Below are 25,775 nucleotides of genomic sequence, written 5' to 3'. Positions count from 1 at the left end.
GTTCTGCACACCAACGTAAATAGTCGTTTTGTTGCTACTTCCCCCAATCATTTTAGAAATCTGATATAATATTGCCTATCCCTTCCACTTTATTGCCTTATCTGATCGTAAGTCCTCCAAAGTTCTCATAAATTCCGATTCTATCTCTTCTAAATCTAATCCTGTTTCTTTTTCTATCACATCAGACAAATCTTCCCCTTCCTAGAGCCGTTCAATGTACTCTTCCTACCTGTTCGCTCTCAGCTCTGCATTTCATGGTGGAATTCCCGTTACGTTCTTAATGTTACCATCCTTACTTTTAATTTCACCGAAGTTTGATTTTATTTTCCTGTATACTGAGTCAGTCCTTACGACATTAATTTCTTCGTCGATTTCTTCACATTTTTCATGCAACCATTTCGTCTTAGTTTCCCAGCACATCCTGTTTAATTCATTCCTCAGCGACCTGATTTCTGTATTCCTGAATTTACCTGGACATTTTGTACTTCGTTCCTTCATCGGCCAACTGTAGTATTTCTTCTCTCAACCACGATTTCTTCGCAGTTAGCTTCTTTGTACCTATGTTTTTGTTTCCGACTTCTGTGATTGTCCTTTCTAGAGATGCCCATTCCTCTTCAACTGTACTGCCTACTAAGCTATTCCTCATTGCCTTATCATGCGTGTCTCATCATTCATTAATACCTCCGTATTCCACTTCTTTGCATATTTATTCTTCTTGATTAATGTCTGAATCTCTAGCCCTCTCTTAATCACTACTACGTTGTGATCTGAGTCTGTATCTGCTCCTGGGTCGACGTCGGCATGCCTACAGCCACAGAGGCTGTGGAAGTGACTCTTAAGTTGTGCTGTGGTATCCACGAACGAGGACCTATTGTGGACCCAGTGCATGTTGCTGAACTGCAGCAAAAGCGATAACTGAACAATAAAAGCCCTTACCGAATGGAGCTGACAAATGGACAGTACACCTGAACAGGGAGTTTGCTGCGAAGGTAAGACTGGAATGCTTTCAGGAGGAATCATCTTGCTGCGTGTGTGCCTTTTAGGAAGGGCAAAGATAGTATGAATGTAAACAACAAAAGTTTTAGCAAATAATTCGATTAGTAAGACGAAGAAGTGCAATGAGATAAGTCGATGCGTCCATAGAGTGAAGAACACCACTGCACAGCAAGGTTCAGCATGAGCACAACCTTGAACTAGAGGAGCACTCTAGCGCCACTTAGTTGTTGTCTGACGAAAAGGTTGCTTGCTGCAGGGGCCTAGGAATTAGTCAAGGATCGCCTTTGTAAAGGTATCTTTTTAAAGTGCTCAACAGAAGTATGCTGCTGGCACCAAGGGTGTTGGGGAACTTGGGGCCTTAGAGGGATCTTTTGCATGAGTGTGTCAATGTCACCCCACCACTTCCGTAATCACGCCATAGATGAGGGCTTCAAGCTGGAGGCCTGGAAAAGCTAAACCCCATTTGCTCCTTTCTATCACATTCAGATTTAATCGAATGGTTTTCAATTGTCACTAGTCGTTCCACCGTATACACTATAGCAATATTCTGATTGTGCTACGCCTCAAATGGGTCATATCATGTTCAGTATGGCTGAAACGCCAGGAAGGCGTTACAGAGGGGATGAATCGTCTTGGAAGAGTAAGCAGAGTCAAATGTTACCGAAAATATCGTTCTGATGCAAAATGCACTGAAAACTGTCGTTTTAGACTACAAAATGTGTTCAATGTTAGCTCCACGAAAAGATGCTATGTAATTACACTCTTTATGCCACCTCCTGATGCCTTTTCGTGTCTATTCTGCTCGTCGGTGAGTCTGGAATGTTTTCCTCTGCCATTCGCAAGGAAACAATGAGATTTCAACATTGGGCTTCCCGATTCTGTTCTCTATCGCAGTCAAGAGGTGACGAGCTCACCATCATGTGACTGGTCCACGGTGGCGTTGAGCAAAATTGTGATGAAATTTGGTGCCAGTTTGACATGATTACACCCCTCATCAACTTTTGAGCTCTGGCCTTTTTTCCCATGTATCGATATGGTGCTGTTGGAAGCGTCTCGAAGCCCAAGAACGACGTCGAAGAGTACCGCGCTTTTGCACAATTACAAGGGAGGCTGTAACCACATTGCAGCCAAATTTCGAACTTCTTCGCGACAATGGGGCAAAATTACAGGATTTAGAAACAGTGACCCTTTTATTATTTTCCGCAAGTCTATTTCGACTTCTTTCGGAGCTCTCACTGGTAATAGCGTTTCATTGTTTACTGTTCACTTCTGAGCTGTGTCCAAGTTTTGGCTAAACTGTAAAACTATTACAACCCTCGTCGTTTCGTTGCTGTTGTTAGCATCAAGAAAACGGCAGCAGCTTCGGCGAAAGAACTTTTCATCGAGGATGTTCAGCGCAGATAATGACGGTTTCTGCGAGTGTTGGTACCTAAGCTAGAGTTCCGTAAGTTTTCGTGATAGCTCCATCTGGTAGATACTTCCTAATGTATCTCCAGTTAGTGTAAAACATGATTAAAAACCGTTGACCATCAGGTACAGTGTCACATTTTGTTCTTGTTTAGTAACAGATTTTCCAAAGCACGTCTTCAGCTATCGTTTTAATTTACGTATTAACCGATGTCCGCGTTTGACACTCACCTACTTTCCCTTCGTGAGTGCAGGTGTCCCACAACAGGCTGCAGACGTTGTGCCCTCAGCTGCTGGTCCCACTGCAGAAATTGAGGCTGCTGGACGCGTCGCACAACGGGCTGTCTACCGTGGAGGACCTGTGGCTGTCCCACCAGCTGGAGCTGCTCAACGTCTCCCACAACCAGCTGCGGCGACTCAACCTTTTGGGACCGGGATATGTGTCCTACATAGACGCATCGTACAACGACATCCAGTCCTGGAAGGTGAGAAACTTGCCGCTTGGGCCGTGTCTCACAGTAGTGACAATAGCATCGCAGTACATTTTTCTCGGTGTCACAAGAGTTTCACTCTTCTATTGGAATAAGAAGTCGTAGGTAAAGTAGACATCAGGCTTCGGTATCTGGAGAAATGCAATCAGTGTGCCAACGTATTGCTTACAAAAGACTCGTGCGCTCTGGTGCAGAATGTTGCTCAAGTGTGAGCGATCCGCAAATAATAGGAATAACAGGGGATATTGAGTGTAAACAGAGAAGAGCAATACAAATGGTCACAGATTTGCTTGACCTGTGGGAGAGTGTCACAGAGATGTTGAAGAAACTGAACTAGCAGACGAAGATAGACGCAAACTATTCAGGGTAAACCTACTTACAATGTTCCTAGAACAGGCGTTAAATGATGATTGCAGAAATATACTAATATCTCGTGCATATCGTTCCAGCAGGGTTCGTGAGGATTAAATTTCTACCTGCGCTCCTTACCTGAATGAAAAGAGGAGACCGGTCTTATTACTGGTACAATGGGAATTACCTTCTGCCATGCGCTTCACAGTGGTATTCATCCTGTGGATGGAGATATATGTGTAGATGGAAGTAATGTCCTAGCTAACATAGAACTGTAGACTTCAATAATTCAGTACACTTTATTGTTAACCTGGGTGGCAGGGCCGCAAATTGCTCTTGGGGTTTTCTGCTAACATCTGTTCATTTGTGTGATGATTTGAATGCATAAGAAGCTGGCCCTGCCGAAGATTTCGCCTGACTTACAACGCCTTACTTTTTTAGAAGGACGCGAAGGGATACCACGTCGAGATATAAGCATTTATGAGCTCTGAGATTTCAAGAGAGATTTTGCAGTGCAACATCCGTCATTGTCGACAAATGGTGGACTGTGAAACGATAAAAGTCCTCGATAGCAATACGATCATTGAGGTGTTCGTCAGTAGACCTGCTCAGCGGGGACAGTTAACTGATGTCAGAGTTTCTAAGCATAGCGACCCTTCCTGGTGTCTCCGATACTACCGCAGGTAATTGTGGGCTAATTGGAGGCTAGCTGGCAGCCACCTAAGAGGCAGTCATTTGACCTAGCCAAAGGGTTTTCGGAGACAAACATATATTTACTTTTCAGTCATCTGACTGGCTCGGTGCGATCCACGATTCATTCATCTCTTCTGATAAACTGTTAACCTCAGAGTAGCATTTAAACACTAAGTTCTCAATTATTTGTTGGATGTATTCCACTCTCAATCTTCCCAGTCAGTTTTTACAACCTACAGCTCTCTCTCATTACCATGAAAGTTATTCCCTTATACCATAACATATGTCGAATCAACATGGACCTTCTTCTTGTCAATGTTTCCATTAAGCCTCGGAATGGGCTCGAATCTCCTAAATTTTCCCTTGCGAACTTTTTCCAAGATTTACGTAGGAGAAAGCAAATTACTGGCTGACTGTCTGGAAAGTACACTCTCTAGAATTTAACAGAAACACTTCTCTTGCACTGGCGGCTAATGGATTTAGCTGAGCGTCTCTGTGACACTTTTGTGGTAGCTAAATGAACCTTTAACGAAACGTGCTGTTTTTCTTTGAAACTTTCCAATTTGTATTTCTTCTATCAGTCCTATCTCGTACGTATTAAGTAGTGGTCAAGCCAGCGTTTTCTAAGTACTTCCTTTGTTGTTGGACTATATTTCTTGAGTTTTCTTCCAATAACTCTCAGTCTGGCATCTGTCTTTCCCGCGATTAATTTTGTGTGCTCGATCCACTTCAGATCGCTCCGTAACCATACTCCTAGATATTTTATGCAAGTGACTGCTTCCAGTGATTGTTCTGTAGTCGTTTAATAATGCAATAAAGAATTTTTCTGTCTATGTACTCGCAAAAAATTCTTTTTGTTTATGTTAAAGACCAATTGCATGTCTCTGCACCAAGCAACGATCCTCTGCAGGTTTTCCTGTTTGGCTACAATTTTCTAGCTTTGCGAGCTCTCTGTTCACAACAGCGTCATCCGCGAAAAGCTTCATGGAACTTTCGATGTTACTGACTAACTCATTTATTTATATTATGGAAAGCAGAGATCCTATAATACTCCTTTGGGTACGCCGTAAGTTACTTTTTCGTCTGAAGACTTTTCTCCATTCAGACTGACACGCGGTGTCCTGTCTGCTAGAAAGTCTTCAGTCTACACAGTTGTCCTCATATTTCGTACGCTTGCATTTGAGTCATTGAGAACTCTATCGAACGCATTCCGAATGTCATGGAACCTACGTGGTAGCCTCTATCTACTGCCTACTGGTTCTCGTGAACGAACAGAGCGAGCTGGTTTTTACATGATCATTATTTTTGGAAACGTACAAAGGAGGTTTTCAGTCTCCAGAAATGTCATAATACGCGAATGTAAAACATGTTCCAAAATTCTACAACAGAGCGACGTCAGAGATATAGATCTATAGTTTTACAAGTCAGTTCCACGACTATTTTTCAAAACTAGAATGTGCTGTGCTTTACTCCAATCGTTAGGCTATTCAGTGTAGAATGAAATCGATATCCAATTTGGTCCAGTTGCCTTTCCTCTGTAGAGCAATTTCAGTTGTCTTTCTGTCCTTTGGTCACTTATTGCGATATATATTTTGTCGTTCGTACGGCGATTCAAAGCAAGAACTACGGTGTGATCTTTCTTTTTGAAACATTTTATAGGAAGAGGTTTACTATTGGTTAATTTTTCGTCCTCTTTTTCAACGCCATAACGGTCGCAAAGGGTCTGGGTAGACGGCTTCGACCCGTACTGGTTTAATATTATGACCAAAACTTATTAGAACATATTTTGAGGTCGGTAGCTCAAATTTCACTTCCAAATTCGTTGAACGCTTCACACGTAACGCTTCTTACGCAAATTTTGGTTGCTCTTAGTGTTTTCTGTCGGTGAGGTTTTGGCTACATTTAAATTTTCAGTGAAGCTCTCTTTGATTTCCATGCAGCTTTCTAACACGGTTGACGAGCCACGATGGGTCTTTCCCATCCTTCACAAATTTTCTTGGCACATAGCTGTCTAAAGCGTATTGTACGATGATTTTAAACTTTGTCCGTTGATGCTCAGTGTTTTCAGTACAGGAGATTTTCGTGTTAAACCTGTCAGGTAATCTGAAATCCATTTCATGTCGCATCTTGATAAACGGAAAGATCTACCTCCCTTCATTTGTATTCCTATTTCCAGCCGTATTCAGTGATGCTATAATGACTTATGATCACTATTCTCTTTTCCACGTTGACTGAATTGAAAGCTTCGGGTCTGTTAGTCACCAGCAGGTCTAAAATATTATCTTTGCGAGCCGGTTCTCCGATTAACTGCTGAAAGTAAAATTTCCGATACAGCACTTAGAACAATTTCACTTCATTTTCTATCCCTGCTACCCTCCCAAACACTAGTGTGAGTCTATACCTGACAAAATTACAACATGACAAGGGAATTTACTCGAAAAATTCTCCAAGTTTCCCCTCAGATATTCCGACACGACTGCTGCTGACGAAGCGGCCCTGTAAAATCATCTGACGGCCATGTTTGATCCACTTTTAAATGTTTCTACCCTCGTCGACTCTGTGGAGAACCTCTTCATTCCTCATCTTATCAACCCGCGTAACTTTCTACAACGTTCTGTAGCGCCACATCTTAAACGTTTCGGTTCTCTTCTTTTCCTGATATCCCGCAGTCCGTGACTCACTACCACACCATGCTGTGCTTCAAATGCACGGTCTCAGAAATTTATTACTCTTTTTAAGGCCGATTTTTTATGTTTCTTTTGGCGGAGTGTGCCCTCTACGCTTAAGTTTATCTGTTTCTTTACGACCAGCTTGCTTCGTCCATCAGATTTATTTTGCTTACAAGGTAGCAAAATCCGTTAACTGCGTCAAAGTCTTGATCACAAATGTTAATCTGAAGTTTTTCCTATAATTTAATTTCTGCCACTCACTATTACTTTCGTGTTTCTTCGGTTTTCTCTCAATGCATATTCTCAGCATACTGTTCATTCCATTGAACACGTTCTTCAATTCTTCATTTTCAATATGGATAGCAATGTCATTAGCGAATCTTATGACCGATATCGTTTCACTTTTAATTTTATTCTCACTTTTGAAACTTGCTTTTATTTCCGTCACTGCAATTTCGATGTGTAGTTTGAGCAATAGGGGCTAATGCCTGAGGCTACATTCTTGCCTTACACCATTTCTAATCCGATAACTTCGTTCTTGGTCATCAATTCTTCTGGTTCCCTCTTGGTTATTGTACAACTTGTATTTTCTCGTAATTCTGGACATCTTGCACCATTTTACACTGTCGAATGCTTTTTACATGTCGATACATCCATTTAACATGTCTTGATTTTTCTTAATTCTTATTTCCGTTTCCAGTAGCAACGTCAGGACCGCCACTCTGGTGCTACCCTTTCCGAACAATACACTGATAGTAATCTAACAGACAATTATCTCCCTCATTCTTATGTCGCAGACTAGTGCGCTCCAAAAGGGACTTCCGATATTGTCGCAGCAGCAGCAGCAGCAGCTGTAGTAGTAGTAGTAGTTGCTTTTGTTTTATTTATACATGGATCTCTTTACAGGGATATTGGACGTGCATTGGTATTACAGTTTAAGAGCAACAAAAATAAAGTAATTCACGTATAGAGACACTAGCAGTCTTACAGGTCTAGAATTACAAAGATGGAAGTGATACTCAGCGATGAGAGAACGTAGGAGGCACTTTTCGTGCCATGTGGGAAACAAAATTCTCCGCAAATTCAGCTGAACTTGTAATTCTAAGACAGATTGGTCATAGCTTTTCGAAAACGACGATCAAACGTGTGTCGTGTGGTCTAAAAAATGGAGGACGGAAAATTAGTTTTCTTCTCAGACAAAGAATTGTTTCAGTGGTTCGCCAAATACTGATCGGAGATTGTTTTTCTGCTCTTCATGTAAAAACAGACATTTTGCTGTTAAAAGACAATTACAGTTACCTAGAAGACATCAATACAGTTTCATAGAGCATTCGCTCTTAAATTCTACTGTACATTTTAAAGATATTATTGCAATTCTCTCTATTTTATGTTTCTAAGTACTCTGAAACAAACAAAAATAGTAAAATTTCGGATGATTTTTGTATCCAAATGCATCAATAACTTGTGCTGGAAATATTAGGCAGTCATTCACTCTATCTTCATCCACTTCCCACGCATCATGCTCTAAACACAGTAATTCGGAGGTCCAAATAAAATTCTGCACCTAGGACAATCCCTCAGTGACCAGCACTGCCGCTAAGTGGTTTATTGAATCGTCAGAAGACGGAAACTAGTCACAAATCCTTCAATCCCATTGTCCATTGAAGCTTAGGTACACTGACGTGGCATGAGGTCTCATGATCTCACAATTAAAACGGTGGACAGGTCCGTCTGCTGTGGTTCGAGAAAAGCTGCTACGCAGAACTGAACAAGAGAACTCGCACGTTGTTCGTTTCTTTAAGCGCTGTACAAGTAGCAGACTACGCAAGAGGCGATGTGAGAACGTCTAAGTAGGGTGGGGACGGTGAGCCACTGGCGTGTTACGGGACCTTGGTTTAGGTAGGAGCTCACTGTTCACGGGGCGACTTGTGAGCGAAGCCTTCGGACACGTGGCAGAGTAAGCAGGATCAAGTGCGTTCCACACTACTTTTTGCAGGAACTGACGTAATCGAGACACAGTGGTGCTGTGAAGGAGACCAGAAACGAGGCTATCGATTTGTCTATCGCTGTAGCGCTGAGGTGATGTTTATGTATATGATTGTGACAGAAGAATCTGAGTTGTAGCGAAACCCTTTACGGGAATGTTTTTGTGGTTGTGTAACGTGCGAAATATTTGTGACAAGGATGAATATGAATATTATTGCTCATCGTTTCACTTTGCAACGATCTAAGCTGTTCTCTCAAATTCCTGCCTAACCACACACTCGGAAATCATCACATATTCGGAATTGGACAGCTAAATACTTATGTCATTCTTTGTTCTATACTGAGACGAAAATGTTAAATAAGATTGGATATTGTTGAACGTATTGTTATTACATTCATAAAAAAGTCCCAGAACGTGTTAACAACGCTAATATGGGAAAAAATGTCAATTTGTAGCAATATCCGGACCTATCACCTCTGAATACTGTGACGTTATTTATTACGCTACAGATTAATCGTACGAGTTCTTTCTCTCGTAGCGATTAATATACACTCCTGGAAATGGAAAAAAGAACACATTGACACCGGTGTGTCAGACCCACCATACTTGCTCCGGACACTGCGAGAGGGCTGTACAAGCAATGATCACACGCAGGGCACAGCGGACACACCAGGAACCGCGGTGTTGGCCGTCGAATGGCGCTAGCTGCGCAGCATTTGTGCATCGCCGCCGTCAGTGTCAGCCAGTTTGCCGTGGCATACGGAGCTCCATCGCAGTCTTTAACACTGGTAGCGTGCCGCGACAGCTTGGACGTGAACCGTATGTGCAGTTGACGGACTTTGAGCGAGGGCGTATAGTGGGCATGCGGGAGGCCGGATGGACGTACCGCCGATTTGCTCAACACGTGGGGCGTGAGGTCTCCACAGTATATCGATGTTGACGTCAGTGGTCGGCGGAAGGTGCACGTGCCCGTCGACCTGGGACCGGACCGCAGCGACGCACGGATGCACGCCAAGACCGTAGGATGCTACGCAGTGCCGTAGGGGACCGCACCGCCACTTCCCAGCAAATTAGGGACACTGTTGCTCCTGGGGTATCGGCGAGGACCATTCGCAACCGTCTCCATGAAGCTGGGCTACGGTCCCGCACACCGTTAGGCCGTCTGCCGCTCACGCCTCAACATCGTGCAGCCCGCCTCCAGTGGTGTCGCGACAGGCGTGAATGGAGGGACGAATGGAGACGTGTCGTCTTCAGCGATGAGAGTCGCTATTGCCTTGGTGCCAATGATGGTCGTATGCGTGTTTGGCGCCGTGCAAGTGAGCGCCACAATCAGGACTGCATACGACCGCGGCACACAGGGCCAACACCCGGCATCATGGTGTGGGGAGCGATCTCCTACACTGACCGTACATCTCTGGTGATCGTCGAGGGGACACTGAATAGTGCATGGTACATCCAAACCGTCATCGAACCCATCGTTCTACCATTCCTAGACCGGCAAGGGAACTTGCTGTTCCAACGGGACAATGCACGTCCGCATGTATCCCGTGCCACCCAACGTGCTCTAGAAGGTGTAAGTCAACTACCCTGGCCAGCAAGATCTCCGGATGTGTCCCCCATTGAGCATGTTTGGGACTGGATGAAGCGTCGTCTCACGCGGTCTGCACGTCCAGCACGAACGCTGGTCCAACTGAGGCGCCAGGTGGAAATGGCATGGCAAGCCGTTCCACAGGACTACATCCAGCATCTCTACGATCGTCTCCATGGGAGAATAGCAGCCTGCATTGCTGCGAAAGGTGGATATACACTGTACTAGTGCCGACATTGTGCATGCTCTGTTGCCTGTGTCTATGTGCCTGTGGTTCTGTCAGTGTGATCATGTGATGTATCTGACCCCAGGAATGTGTCAATAAAGTTTCCCCTTCCTGGGACAATGAATTCACGGTGTTCTTATTTCAATTTCCAGGAGTGTAATATCTAATGAAGCCTTGTATCTTCCATGCTTTATTAACTGACATTTGATGACAAGGGTGACTTGTCTGTGCACATCTTCAGTTGATCCAAACGCACACGCTTTACACTGGGGTCGTTCACACACGCTTGCAAAAGTCTGTAGTCGGAAGCGCACTAGTGGCGCCACCACTGCAAAATAGTAGTGTGGAGTCTACTCGATCCAAGTAAGCACGCACAGTGGCGATGCGCAGACAGCGGTCGCCCGACGGCCTGATGGAGGTTAGAGGTAAAGTCTGGTATTAAGGTAATGAAAAAATGCAGGCACAAACGTCATGTTTAGCAATGGCTGCTTCGAGAAGACGCGTGGACATTTTCTGAAAGGAGCTGGTGTAGGCTCTCACTGCGCTGTTTCCTACTGGGAGCCAGTGACTTCCGCTTTCTCCGCTGGAGGTGGGTGACGCTGGGAGTCCAACGATGTAGGGAAACAAAGGAAGCTGGCAGATGGTACGCATAGCCACCTCCCCTGCGCCTTAGCGCAATTACTTAAGCCTGCAGAGGCACACAAATGATTCAAATGGCTCTGAGCACTATGGGACTTAACATCTGAGGCCATCAGTCCCCTAGACTTAGAACTACTTAAACCTAACCTAAGCACATCACACACATCCATGCCAGAAACAGGATTCGAACCTGCGACCGTAGCAGCAGCGAGGGTCCGGACTGAAGCGCCTAGAACTGCTCATCCACAGCGGCCGGCAGAGACATACAGAAAGGTTGGTTGGAGTGTACTAGAATAACATAGCCGGTAGATGCGCAGTTGGATGGCCAAGCATGGGGAAAGCGGAAGTGGTGAGGGACTACGGGCGGGCCGTCATCGCGCTGGAAGGGAAATTCCGAGCACTGCAGAGGAAATGCCGTTCTAAACCATCGTTAATATTTTTTGTAAATATTAAGTGGAATCGCGCCTACAGCTGCATGGTGACCGTCCCAAAAGACCTGTTGTCATATCCGCTGTGGTTAGTGTCTACAAAACAATTCCACTGAAAATGCACAGAAGCAGCTATTTATTTTCTCCCGACTTGTTAAGCACTTTCAGGGAAGTGCCACGAGTGGCAGTTGATTGTGATCTATAAGTCTATTGCTGCCTTGTTGAAATTTTCTTCTTTTGCCGAACAACAGTGGAGTTTACACAATATCACCTGACTAACAGATGGTGCAGGCGCAATTGCGTCAGAATTGTGAAACAGTGGTTCATCAAGTTTATCAAGTGAGGAACTGAGAACAAGTGAGGTGAGTAACTTATGAAAAAGCTCATCCTCGGTACCGTAATAATAGCGTGAGGTCTTCAATTACGTTTTACTAAAACCCACAGCACTTCTCGATTCACTAGCTAACTATGGTCCTTAAGGATTACATTATTTCATAGAAGAAGTCAGCTGATAGTGGAATACTGGGGAAGAAATTGAAATTTTGTATGTTTTCAGTATTGCAAAACAATCTTCCCTTTGTATGAGAAAATCTCGTTTCGATGTCTGAAACCGTTTATGAGATATGAGGAATGGATAATTCATTCTGGCTTTATCACTGGTGTACGAATTGCAAATGAGTATGGTACATAAAATCAGTTTTTTCAAGACTGGTGACCTGCACCCAAATCTAAAGAAAAAATCAATATGTTACCTAAGTCTGCGTTTGTTGCATGTTACATCATGTGACCTAATATGCACCAAACGCAAAATCGTTGTTGCCCCTAGTTTTCATTGCAAACCTTTAGGTACTTTGGGCAGTTTCTTTTCTTTTCTTTCCTTTTTGGAAAAATTGTGGTAACGTTTTATGGGACCCAACTGCTGAGGTCATCGGTTCCTAAGCTTACACACTATTTAATCTAACTTAAGCTAACTTACGCTAAGGACGACACACACACCCATGCCAGAGGGAAGACTCGAACTTCCGACGCGGGGAGCCGCGCGGACCGTAACAAGACGCCATAGAGTGCAAGGATACCCCGCAGTTTCTCATTTAAATGCAAATATCAGAACTATTACCATTAACGTAAGGGTGGGCACTTCATCATGAAGCTGACATATAAGGCTACAATTTTATGATTTTATTTTTTATTTTCTGTAAAACTGCATGTGGAAGATGTCAGGGCGCGCTCCTCGATTCCGTCAACGCAGTGCGACGCCAGCTGGCAGAAAGCGGGCAAACAATGGCCGCCTCCACTTCTGCACGAACAAATGAGTTTACCCAGCGCTTTGGACGAGAATTCGTCTATGCACATAGGCCACTGTATCCTGTTCGGACCCTTCCTGGCCAGACAGGTAGAGCAGTACGCGTAGAATGTAGTGCACCTGCTGATGTAATGGTCTGTCACTTCTAGAAAAGCCCACTGGTGGTAACAAGTAATAAAAAATATAAACATAATTTCTTCACTTGTTGAAATCCCATAATATCTCTCCTTTCACCAGCTATCGATGAACCTTAAAATAATAGAGTAACCCATTAAAAATATTTTGTAGTTGCTTTGTATCGCAGTAGATGCAGAATTTCGTGTATTAACGATACGACAAAATACTCTCCATTCTTGGTGCATTCATTTCCCGAAAATCCGTTTAGAAATCTTATTCTTTTTATGAGATATGTGGATGTCTGACGACGCTGTTTGTGCATGGTAGTGGAAGTGTGTGTGCTACGTACAAATAATTTTTTCTAGATTGGAGATGGATATAGATGCCTCCAGTTTAAAAAAATTTTCATCTTAGTTACATTTTGCACGCAGCAATGAACGACCTAATTTACACAAAGCACAAAATATAAAATCATAACGACTCATTTACTCCTATGTGAACTATGTGAATTTTGTGCAGTGGATTACTTAATTTCGAGATATCACAATGACCATTATGAAAAAAAGGGTACTATACATTCCTTTGAGAAAAATTGCGAAGCAGTTTTCGTCCACTGGCCGTCATTACTTTACTGTAGCCAGTTGTCCACCTGCTTCTCTACACAGTCGCCGCTCCGGCTTAGACACTGTCATAGAGTTGTACCAACTTCCCAACATCCTCGTTGTAGAAGACAGCCGCCTGTGCTTTATGTCACTTCTTTACCCTGGTCTGCAGTTTGTTTCTTGTAACAACGTAGTTTCCAAGTGCACAGAAATGAACCTCAGAGAAAGCTAAGTCCAGTCTGCACGGTGGGTGATCAAACATTTCCATAGAAAACACTGCAGGCTGTGAATTGTCATCAAGAAGAAAATGCAAGACAGGCACGTTATGTGGGGTTGCATGAAATTAGGCGAAATCTCGCTGACAATATGTGCGACATATTGGAAAAGATTAACACAAAATCCAAGAAAAGTGTTTTTAACGTTTTAGCACCATCATACATCCTTTTATGCAACGTTTTCGTACATGTCACTTCATTCAAAAGGCACATTTGCATACACATGTCTGTAAACACTTCACCGATGTTTTTGTACATGGTGTGGTCAAATATGAATTCATTCGTAGTGTAAAGATATAATTATTAGACAATTGACATATGTAAGAAATAACTTCAGAATACGTCCTTAAAATTACTGAAATAACTGTGGCTTGCGAAATCTGTTTCTTCATTTGATATAGATTCAGATTTTTTGATTTTGTGGAGGTATATCTCCAGTTGCTCTAACAGATAGAAATTTACATTGTTACGACAGCGCTCTCCTTCGAGCTGATCCAAGTGCAATATTTCAAAAGCGTATGGATACTTCTACACCTACACCTACATCTGCATCTACATTTATATTCTGCAAGCAACAGAGTGTGCTTTGTGTACTGTCACTTCCCCATTTTTATTTTCCTGTTCCAGTCACTTAATGTTTGTGGGAAAAATGATTGCCTTTAAGCCTGCGAGTGGGCTCCAATTGCTCTAATATTATCTTCATGTTCTTCTTGGGAGATATACGTCGGAGGAGACAACATCTTGACTGACTCTTATAGGATGTATGATCTTGGAACATTGAAAGCAGACTGCAGAATGTTCTTCTTGCAGCATCTAACACTTTCGAACTTACTGCATGAACACATACTGTGCCGCACCAGGTAGCCGCCCGGTCTGAGACGCCTTCTCACGGGTCGCGCGGCTCCCCCGTCGGAGGTTCGAGTCCTCACTCGGGCACTGGCATGTGTGTTTGTCTTTAGCGTAAGTTAGTTTAATTTGTGTGCAAGCCTAGGGACCGATCATCTCAGCGGTTTGGTCCCATAGAACTTCACCACAAATATATATTAACTGAAATGTGCTGCTCTTGTTTGGATTTTCTCCATTTCTTCTATTTGATACAGACCCCAGACTGACAAGAAATATCCATGTGTTCGTCCAACGGGTGCTTTACAAGCTTCTTCACTGAAAAACTAAATTTCCTTACAATGTATCTGTCTGGCATCTACCTGCCTTCACTAAGTTATATGTGGTCGTTTCACTTCGCATCGTTCTGTATGCATATCCGTACGTATTTTATTGAACATAATTGCTTCTTCTGGTGCAAATTTACATTTTATCACTGGTTCGATAGCTGTATTCACTTTGTGAATTTTCGATATGGATGTACTTGAGTCGTTCTCAATTGTTATTAATATTTTTATTATTGTATAATAGCAGATCTGATGTTTCTTGAAGTAGTGACATGTTTCTTTGGGATCGCCGGGTTTCGTGCCATTTTTAGTTATACTGCCATTAGCTTTGGCAATGCAGCAGAGAGTAGTAATTCCTGGGTTTGCAACAGGTTCGAGGCCACGAGATCGCCCTGGCGGGGAACCGTGGGGCGGCGCTGGGCCTGGAGTGGTCCGGCGGCTCGTACCCCAGCCCGCCCCTGCTGGTGGACCTGGGGGAGCACCTGCTGCTGGACTGCGACCCCTGCTCCCCGGACAGCCGCGTCGCCCTGCGGCTGCGCTGCTGGCTGCTCCGCCAGATGTCCAAGTGAGTCAGCACCTCCCAGTCTTGGGACCTCACTGAGCGTGCGGCTTGTGTAGTACGCTGCCACGAGTAGTGTTTCCTTTCGGGCACCAAGCTACAAGACAGCTACTACTAGAGGGTTGTGCAAGTTAGAAATCGAGAGCGTGATGCTTTCGGTGCAGATGGAGACGGAGACGGAGAGTACTTTCCGGCAGCTCCAGTGTGTACACTATCTGTGTCCCATTGCAAATCTACGCCAAAACAAAATCAAGATTACTTATCCAAGAGGGTTCTACAAAGCGCAGGTTACAGACAGATGCGCTACAGAGGGTAGATAAAAATATGGTAGCATCACAATCACAGCACTCTACTTAACTGATAAGGTGTAAGAAACACTAACTAAACCAAAAATCGACCATACTTATTGAAAGTGCTCTGCTAAGCACTGACTGCTGATAGATGCGCTACAGGGGATAGAGGAAAATATTATATATGACTATATGTTTCGATGGTTTCACTACAAATCCTTTGATAACAGTTTGTATTTCAGATAAAATTTTACTTTCGGCTTAAGTCATTTCTTGGTCTCCCGACTGAAGAGCATGTTACATTTTTGCATTCAAGCCGTCCACGGTGGTCTAGCGGTTCTAGGCACTCAGTCCGGGACCGCGCGACTGCTACGGTCGCAGTTTCGAATCCTGCCTCGGGCATGGATGTTTGTGATGTCCTTATGTTAGTTAGGTTTAAGTAGTTCTAAGTTATAGGGGATTGATGACCACAGATGTTATGTCCCATAGTGCTCAGAGCCATTTGAACCATTTTTTTTTGTATTCAACAGACTACAGTTCGATAGTTTAAACTTTGAGACAGACAGAAATCTGCCAATGTCTACCACAGCAAATTCAGTACATGGATATGCGTAGCATCGTTTCCATCCTGTTGTATTTGCTGACAGCAAATGTGTAAATGGGTGCCTGTGACATGGTAACTAAAGTACGGAAAGCAATAAGCGACTTTCTTATCTCACGCCCTTTCGATATCCAAAATGGCTCAAATGGCTCTGAGCACTATGGGACTTAACAACTGTGGTCATCAGTCCCCAAGAACTCATAACTACTTAAACATAACTAACCTAAGGACATCACACAGATCCATGCCCGAGGCAGGATTCGAACCTACGACCGTAGCAGTCGCGCGGTTCCGGACGGCGCGCCTAGAACAGCGAGACCACCGCGGCCGGCTTTCGAGATCCACACTGTGGTGCACCATACCGAGTCTCCCTTATGTAACATTACGTCTGCATATCTGGATGTGCTTTGTGGCAAAGACGAGGCAGCTACAGCTGTGCAACTGCGAGTCTGCGAGAGAAAAAAAGTAATTCTGTTGTAACTCAGCCAGAAAATGGAAATGTGGTGAGAGCATACAGTTCCTGCTCATCAGATTCTGAGTGAAGGTCGTACCGTCCGTCAGTGGAACACTTGTTTCTTTGCTAAATGCCAATGTTCATCGGTAGGAATTCAGTGTGTTGAATTAGAAGTAATATTCACGCATCTTCGAAATTCAACGTAAATTATTCACTACAACATTTAAAACTGAGTTGCAACTCATGTTTTGCGTCTTTTATTAGAAGTAGAAAAATATTATTCTTTCCCTCCTGTGTACGAACAATTACAACTGTACTTCTTCACTGCAACGGGAAACCCGGTCTTAAACCAAAAAGTAACGCGGCGCTTTAGCGGCACTGTAACTAAAATTAACGGTAACATTAATATAAGTTTCGTACACAGTTATTTTATGCACAGTGAAGAGCAGTTCATCTAGTCTTCGACTTCACTACGGGGACAGGAGCACCACGTCAGTATCATTCCGATTATTCCTCTCATCACTGAAAGACTTACTCCAAATGAATGACCCCATTTACGGTACATAGTGAGTAAAGCTGCTCATTTAAAACAGACGAAATAATTAATCCATGGAATGGTAGCTACAGGCAAAAATTTTATTTTCCCAGAAAACTGAAACGAAGAATAAATTATTTAATTTAACAAAGTAGCATGATTGATTACGTTGATATATACCGTGAAGAGAGCTTCCTGTAAATCGATGGTAACAAAAACGAAATTATTAGGAACATAGCTCTAAGAAAAACAGTGATCGATTAATGTTATACCTCAGTTAAAAAAAAAAAAAAAACAAAAGTCATGAGAACGGCAGTGTGCACGCCAGCACGGACGGACGTGCTCCACATCAGCGATTCCTACAGTCATCAAGGAATACAGATATGGTGAGAGCCCTCAGAAGATCGAAATCGGTCACCTAAAAAATAACAATTAACAACTTAATGATATCACGTCTCTGTTTGTTAAATAAGCTTAGGATACATCGATACAAGGGAACAAATTGTAAGCTACATTTTTCCTGAACAGTTGGGTCTATCGCGTTGACAAAAGAAAGTCGAATAATGAAAGATTTCTGAGTAATATAAAATAAATATGTGTAAAACAATAACTGGCATTCTCAAAAATAAGTAATATATTTATAGGCATGTATTTTTACTGTTGATAAAATTATTCCAACTCCTTTCCCCGCAATTTTATCGAAGCTTTCGTGTGTGAGCAATGTCTTATTGAGTAATGGACCTCATCCTTTAATTTTTATGCTATGTATAACAAAAAGTCACAAAATTTTCAGAATACATTCCTCACACACAAACGAAGAAAAGACATGTCCAGAAATGATTCACATGTAAGAGCTAACTTTCTACAACTGTTTTCGGTATATTACTCACCACGGGAACAGGACGTATTTGCACTACACATCATAGGCTTTCTCACATATAAGTTCGAAATGCCCTTTCTATTATGTACCCCGTCAATCTCTTGGTGTTCCTGTTTGCTATATTTTGTATGTCGCGTCCCGTCACTTGCCCAAGCTACCAATAGCGATTTGATGTAGCCTGCGTGGCGTAATAAAGACGTTGGTAACACTGTTGTTCTGTTGTTTCCCCTGATTAACCTTTACAACGGAATCAAAAGGGAGTAGAGCCTCCTCGATTATTTAGAGTTAATACTGGGCAACAGAGAATAATCTTTTGACAGATCACTGTGTTTTTGGAGGTTCTGGTCGCAATACAATTTGCTGCTTCTGGAACTCCCTTTGTGTTGTTTTGGTGCTTGCAGGGCTGGCAGCCACTTTTGAAGCTGTCGTCCTACTACTTTTCGTCACAGTCCTTTTCAGTGACCGTCTGTCACCGAATACACTCTTTCGTCGCGTTGTGACTCAGCGAGTGTTGTGTTCCAGTTTCTCTGCATGTAGTACAAATCTTCGACACGGTGCCTTTCGAAACACCAAACATTTCAGATTTTTTGATTACGGAGGCACCCACCATATTCGCACCAACAATTTGACCACGATAGAATTCAGTTAGCTCCGACATTACGCCCTCACAACTACACAGAACACCGTTCTGACCACGACTGACACTTCCAACGTATTGGGAATCCTGCACAGATGCAGTTCTTGGTCAAAAACAACAGCTCAACCTGAATTTCTACTGAAGCATACATTTCTCCCGGTGTCCCCATATTTTTGCCCAACCGCTGTGACTCTAGCGGCTAGTGTGCCGCATGTGTACTGTATTTACCATGTTACTACACACCGCTTCCAAACCTGCTTTCTTGTGCTTTAGCTTTAACACTGGGCTAGGCGATACCAGTCAGGCAATATAAAACCAGACAACAAAATAGCTGCATCTTCGAGGTTGCATAGTCCCAGTATATGATTCTTTCTTCTTCTTGACTTTTCATTTCAAGTTGTAGTGGGCGTCATTAGAACTTCTCGAGGATAGGACAGCACGAGCACAGTGGAGAGTGGACGTTGCAGAAGTTTACACGTTATCAGTAGACGTAACACTTACCAAAGATAACAATTAATTATCGAACAGTCATCAGTCAATGATAAATATGAAAGATGGATTCTGTAGAGCTACTGTCTATGGCTTTTTCTCTCCTATTAGGACTGATTCAATGTTTCTACATTTCGATGCCTTTATCATAAAACCGTCGATAATAGTTTGCATTGTAAATACGAATCCCTTAACAGATTTATATACGTGAGTCACACCTGATACCAACGTTTTAATGTCGAAACTCCCATCACTAGGATTCCGCCCAATTACGGATGGGCTTCCCACTACAAAGACATCACAGCCATCTGGCTTCTTGTTCCAATCACTATTAAATGCACTAGGGTACATACCTCACACACAAGTCCAGACATTTCCATTTGTTCTGCAGTCTACTGAATCTACCGCACGTGTCCTTACTAATAAACTAATTAACAAGGGAAAAATACTATACATATATCTTTTCCTAATAGCAACTGAAATCCACTACACGGTTACTTGAGACACAGACAGTCTGTCTCTCTTCAACATTATTCAATGAGCATTGAATAGTGTTGAGTATATATATATATATATATATATATATATATATATATATATATATATATATATATATCCTCAACGGCGATTCGGCTTAGACCCGTTGGCGTGATTAGTTGGTCACGTAGTCCATAAACCGCCCTTTTCAGTCGATCCCAGGCATGTTCGATAGGCTTCATGTCTGGAGAACATGCTAGCCTCTCTAGTCGAGTGATGTCATTATCCTATATATATAATGTTTTACATCACCTCGGTTCCGGTAGTTCCGGAATCTGTACAGAAAATTGGAACAGAGGTCAAAACAGGCATCATTTCCACTCTTTTTATTGCTCATGAAAACTACACATTGAATGTTGAGCCGTGGCGCCATTGAGTTAGTAAACTGTTCTGTACGGCACCAGTAGCTCGAGGCCGGTGTCGACTATCCCTCTTGTTGCCCCACTGCCAATATCTGTGAGGAAGAGTTGGGGTCTTTGGGTTGTGTCCTTAGAAGGTCGGGTCTTTGCATGCCGATATATATGGGGCTCGCTGGCCCGAGAGGGGGAGGCACGAAGTTTGGCGATTTGCCGTAGCGCGCGACAAGAGGTGGTAACGAAGTCCGAGAGACTGTGACCAACACGGTAGCAAACACCGCTGTTTCACCCGATTACGGATGGGTTCCAGGTCCGTCGTCCTAGTAATCATTGTCATATTGTTTGCTTTCTTGATTCCTTTTGCAATAGCATATTCATCTTAAGACTAAAGGTCAAAAGAATTTCGCAAATTTGTTCATTTTCAAAAAGAATGAATGGTTATATATTGTTGAATAAACATGTTGTGTCAAAACAAAGTTATATTGGTGGGACGTCCCTTCAACGTTTTCCTTAATTTCAGTAAGTATCCACGTCTCACATGCTGTACCACAACACAGTGAGACCTTCAAAGGTTGTAGTCCAGATTGTTGTACACGCCAGTACCTGTAATACTCAGTAGAACGTCCTCTTGCATTGATGCATGCCTGTATTCGTCGTGGCATACTACTCACAAATTCGTCAGGGAACTGTTGGTCCAGATTGTCCCATCCTCAACGGCGATTCGGCTTAGATCCGTTGGAGTGAAACGTCGGCCCCACGTAATGCCACCTCAATACAGCAGGGAACCTCCTCCTTACTGCACTCGCTGGACGGTGTATCTAGGCCTTCAGCCTGACCGAGTTGCCTCCAAACACGTCTCTGACGATTGGCTGGTTGAAGGCATATACGGTACTCATCAGTGAGGAGAACGTTGTGCCAATGCTGAGCAGTCCATTCGGCTTGTTGTTGGACCCATCTGTACGGCGCTGCATGGTGTCGTGGTTGCAAAGATGGACCTCGCCATGGACGTCGGGAGCGACGTTGCGCATCATGCAACCTATTGCGCACAGTTTGAGTCGAAACATGACGTCCTGTGGCTGTACGAAAAGCATTATTCAACATGGTGGCGTTGCTGCCAGGGGTCCTCCGAGCAGTAGGTAGCGGTCATCTTTCGCAGTAGTAGCCCTTGGGCGGCCTGAGCGAAGCACGTCATCGACAGTTCCTGTCTCTCTGTATCTCCTCCATTTCCGAACAACATCGCTTTGGTTCACCCCGAGATGCCTGGACACTTGGTCGCTGTTGTTAGACAGACATCTACTTCTATATGCGTTCCATTATTGTTACTAAACCGACTCCCTAAGTGCTTGAAGCGATCAACTGCTTTGAAAGTAGATCCATCTGCAGCCAAAGGTGCTTCACTTTGATTTTTCTTACTTATGACCAAATATTTTGTCGCTTCTTCATTAACAAGTAATCCTGCTTTCTCAGCAATTTTGTAATAATTTTGCATCACTCTGATTAATTCTGTTCGGAAACTACTTATTAATTCTGCAACATCTGGAAGTCTAATAATGTTCATTTCCTGCATTTGGATCCCTTGTGGGTTCTCTGTTGATCTTCTCGAAGACGAGGTGAAATAAAATAGGTCAAACGGCGTCTCCTTGTCTTAGTCTAGTGAACCCCTTAAAAGTTTCTGTATCTCCTACAGGTGTCTTCATACGACATAAAGTTTCACCTGTACATATTTTAATTAATCTGAATAGTTTTCGTTGATTTTTCAAATTCTCTGATTACATTTAGAAGTGTCTGATGGTGTATTCTATCGTATGCCTTTTTGAAATGTACAAATAACATGGGTACATCTCTATGCAATTCCCACGCCTTTACAGTTATCTGTCTTAGAGTGGGAAGATGATTTAATTTGAATCTATTTCTGTGGGAACAGCACTGGTAGTCACCAATTAATTCTTCAGTAATTGGGATCAGTCTGTTTAAGAGGCACATTGATAGGATTTTATAAGTAACATCCAGTGAAGCAATTCCTGTATAGTTTTCTCGCACAAGGGGATTATTCTTCTTAACTATGGGGCTATAATTGCGATTTTCCAGTCTGCAGGTATGGTTTCTGTCTTCCAAATTGTTTCTATAAAATATTGTAGCTCTACTTCCAGTTGTGGTCCTCCATTCGTTAATAACTCAGCGTGTATTTGGTCTTCACCACAAGCCCTGTTATTCTTATATTTATTTATGGCTTGTTGTATTTCATTTACTGATGGGGTGGTAACTTGTGCATCGACTGTATCAGGTTCTTCAGATTTAAAGTAAGACTGTGGATCATTGCAGTTGAATAATTGTGAAACGTATGTCTTCCATCTATTTTGTATGTCACTATTGTTGGACATTAATTTCCCATGCTGATCCTTTATAAACAGGTGTCTCTTAGTAGATTTACGCAAAGTTTATTTAATATTTTGATATATCTGCTTTGCTCTATGTCGCATAAAATCATCCTCTGCTTCTTTCTTCATTTTGTTCCAGTGTTCCCTTTTCTCTTGTCTTAGGGTTCGTTGGGTTGCCTGGCGGATTTTGTACTGTCTTTCCATCAGTGTCATATTGCACCTTTATGTAATCCACACTATTCTCGCATTTCTTATCTCCAGAACTTTTTCTTGGCACTTTTTGTTAGACGAAATTTTGTTAGGTCATTTTCTTTTTCCTATAGTTTTGGAAGACGCTTCCTGAAAACTGTTGTTCAGGCGTCTCCATCTGCTTTCGACATCTTGTTGTTCCCTGTTGGACAATGTAGTTTATGGTAGGTTGCTTTTCATTTCTTTGGTAAAGTTTTCTATTGTAGACTCTTCAGCTAGATTTCCTAGGTAATATCTAGTAATTACCGCTCTGTTTCCATTTATTTTTCTTTTTGTCTTCATTTTTGACATGATTAACTTATGGTCTGTGTCACAATCGTCGCCCCTAAAGGTTCTTATATCTTTAATAGTGTTGGAATCTTTTTTAGATAGCCACATGGTCAATCTGATTCACTACTTCCCATATGGTGATATCCATGTTCCTAAGTGAATGTGTTAGTGTTGGAATTTTGTGCTGCTTAGGGTGGGATTATTTGTTATTGCAAAGTTTATAAGTCGAACCCTACTATCTGAATTTTTCTCGTGTAAGCTGAAATTGCCAATTGTTGGTTTGTAAATTTCCTCTTTTCCTACTTCGGCATTAAAATCTCCTAAGACTACTTTCACATTATGTCTACTTATTGAGTTACACGTGTGGTCCAATTGACTGAAGAATTCTTCTTTCATATCATTACCCCCTTATTTTCTGTGGGTGCATGTGCATTTAGAAATGTAATATCTAACCACTGAATCAACTGTGAAGTATGATATTCGATTATTCACTTGTTTGAATTCCTTTATCGAGCCATTTATTGATTTATGAATGTAGAATCCAGTTCCAAACTCATGGCGTTAACCGCAATCTCCATACATTATAATCCATCTCCTGTTTTCAGTGAGCCAGTTCCTTGCCATCTTACTTCTTGGAGAGTTACCACCAGTTTTGCCCTGTATTTCTGTAGTTAATTTATTAGTATTTGAGCACTTACAAGGGGGCAGAGACTTCTGATTTCCCAAGAACCAAAAGATAAATCCTTGTATCTTTGCTAACTTTTGTTCCAGTATATTCTATCCTGTTTCCGAGGCATTCGTTGAGTATCCTGACCGGTCAGCATTTTTACAGGAGTAGGTTGGTAGCCCTCAGAACAAAACGCCAACTTGGAGGATCAGGAGTCTTGATTTTGGGGAGCTCTACCCGTAAGGGCGTTGCCTTCACCACGGCTGGCGAGCCTCTACTGCCCACGCTAGTTTTGGTCAACCCAAGGTATTTTATTTCTCCAGTACCCTCCATATCTGAACAACTTTCCTCTATCCGCCACCTGGAGACGCGTCTGATGGGGGACTAGCAAACCCCACGCAATAGTCCCCCAACAACAGCATTACTAAATTCCAAAACTACAATATAATCGCTCATTAATAAATTTAGGACATACAGATACAAAACAAACATTTACGTAACTTGTGAACATCAGCGAAGTGGCTCTTGTAGTTGCATCTTTTGTCACCAGCGTGGTAAGTTTCCTTTGATCTAGCCGGCAATACTTGGTTGGGCCTTCCTGTTTCCTGTATACACAGGTAACTGGTACGTACCAAATCTAAAGTTCATCTGAGACAGAGATGCTATATGATACCCCTCATGCTGGCTAGAAAAAGAAAAAAAAACTGAGGTCCAATGACACAGTTAGAACCGTAGTTAGGTAAATGTGATTTAATACCAAAATTGCACTATAACGCAGTCCCCACATCACCGAGCTGTGGACGTTCTACTCGCATCAAAGTATACGCACTAACCCGATGGACAAAAGACACCAATGCCATCTGCTCCGTTATGAGAGTTCTCTAATACTTATTGGTCCACAAGGCCCCATACTTATGTGGCCACGGCCCATAAGTATGCGACAAAACTCAGTGACAACAAGCAGTCACTTCAAAGCAGCAAGTTACCTTCAGTACGGAATAACTCAGACGGCCAACCACAGCAGAGTCCCTTGACCTGGTCGATCTCTACTATAGAACAGGAAGCTGCTCCAATATACCACGTCCCATCAAAGCAACATATCATCATGTCCATGCTACATAGATCTTGTTCCCTTCTGGAGAAGACGACTCAAAATCCCCACAGACTTAACCACAGTGATCACTGCTAACTTCCATGTCGTTTACAGAACACAGACTGCCCTAGACGAACTTGTTAACACCTGTTCCGTTACGTTCTGCCTCACATACAATCTATACTTGCTTTTCATCGCTTCGCGATTCCCCATGTAACAACCGGCCCAGCCGATGGCGCCGCCCTCCCGGCGATGCACGGCAGGCAGACCATTGTCCGCCATAAATCTGTAGATGAGTAAAGACATGCAAGCCGGCACAAATTACCCCCCTTCTGTTGCACCACATTCTCTGTTCCACGCTTCCGAGAGATCACATGATATTACCACAGTACCAGAGTTTTGGGCTTTATCAGGGGCTCGTTTCTTTACCTCGGAAAGATGAGAACGCACGTCCCTTCCCTCGCTGATGTCAAATAGTACGTCACGAAGGTAGGCCTGAGCTCACTCGCTCAACTCAGCAGCTAAACTACGTTTCTACACATTTAAACTCGTAGCTAGATGTGTACGTACAAATGAAAATTGTATCTTCTACTGGAATCCGCAATTATGAGGTCTTATTGTTATTAGTCCTACAAAGATCGGAAGTTCATGGGCGTACTTATAATTAGTTTCGGCTGTACTTGGGTAACGTAAGATTAAAATCATGCCAAAATGATTGTCAGTTGCATAAGGCATCACATAAAATGTGGTCTGTTAAGCGGAAGAGACTAAATACTATAAACAAGATGTTATACCATTTATATCGAGTATTGATCTTAAATGAAATGTTGTTGTAATAT

The 25,775-nt window shown here is 42.8% G+C and overlaps 1 protein-coding gene across 3 annotated transcripts in view; it reads left to right on the top strand.

Moving 5' to 3' along the window:
- The window catches only part of LOC126359055 (toll-like receptor 2), a 209,681-nt gene that overhangs the window by 149,686 nt on the left and 34,220 nt on the right, over window positions 1-25,775 (top strand). For all 3 annotated transcript variants that reach the window (XM_050007601.1, XM_050007602.1, XM_050007600.1), the window contains 2 exons: window positions 2,658-2,888; window positions 15,313-15,506. In XM_050007601.1, coding sequence (XP_049863558.1) covers window positions 2,658-2,888; window positions 15,313-15,506 — 425 coding nt within the window. The remainder of the gene's footprint in view (window positions 1-2,657; window positions 2,889-15,312; window positions 15,507-25,775) is intronic.

Source organism: Schistocerca gregaria, chromosome 1, assembly GCF_023897955.1.
Source record: "Schistocerca gregaria isolate iqSchGreg1 chromosome 1, iqSchGreg1.2, whole genome shotgun sequence".
NCBI classification, from domain to species: Eukaryota; Metazoa; Arthropoda; class Insecta; order Orthoptera; family Acrididae; genus Schistocerca; species Schistocerca gregaria.
This window is presented reverse-complemented; position numbering and strand designations above follow the sequence as displayed.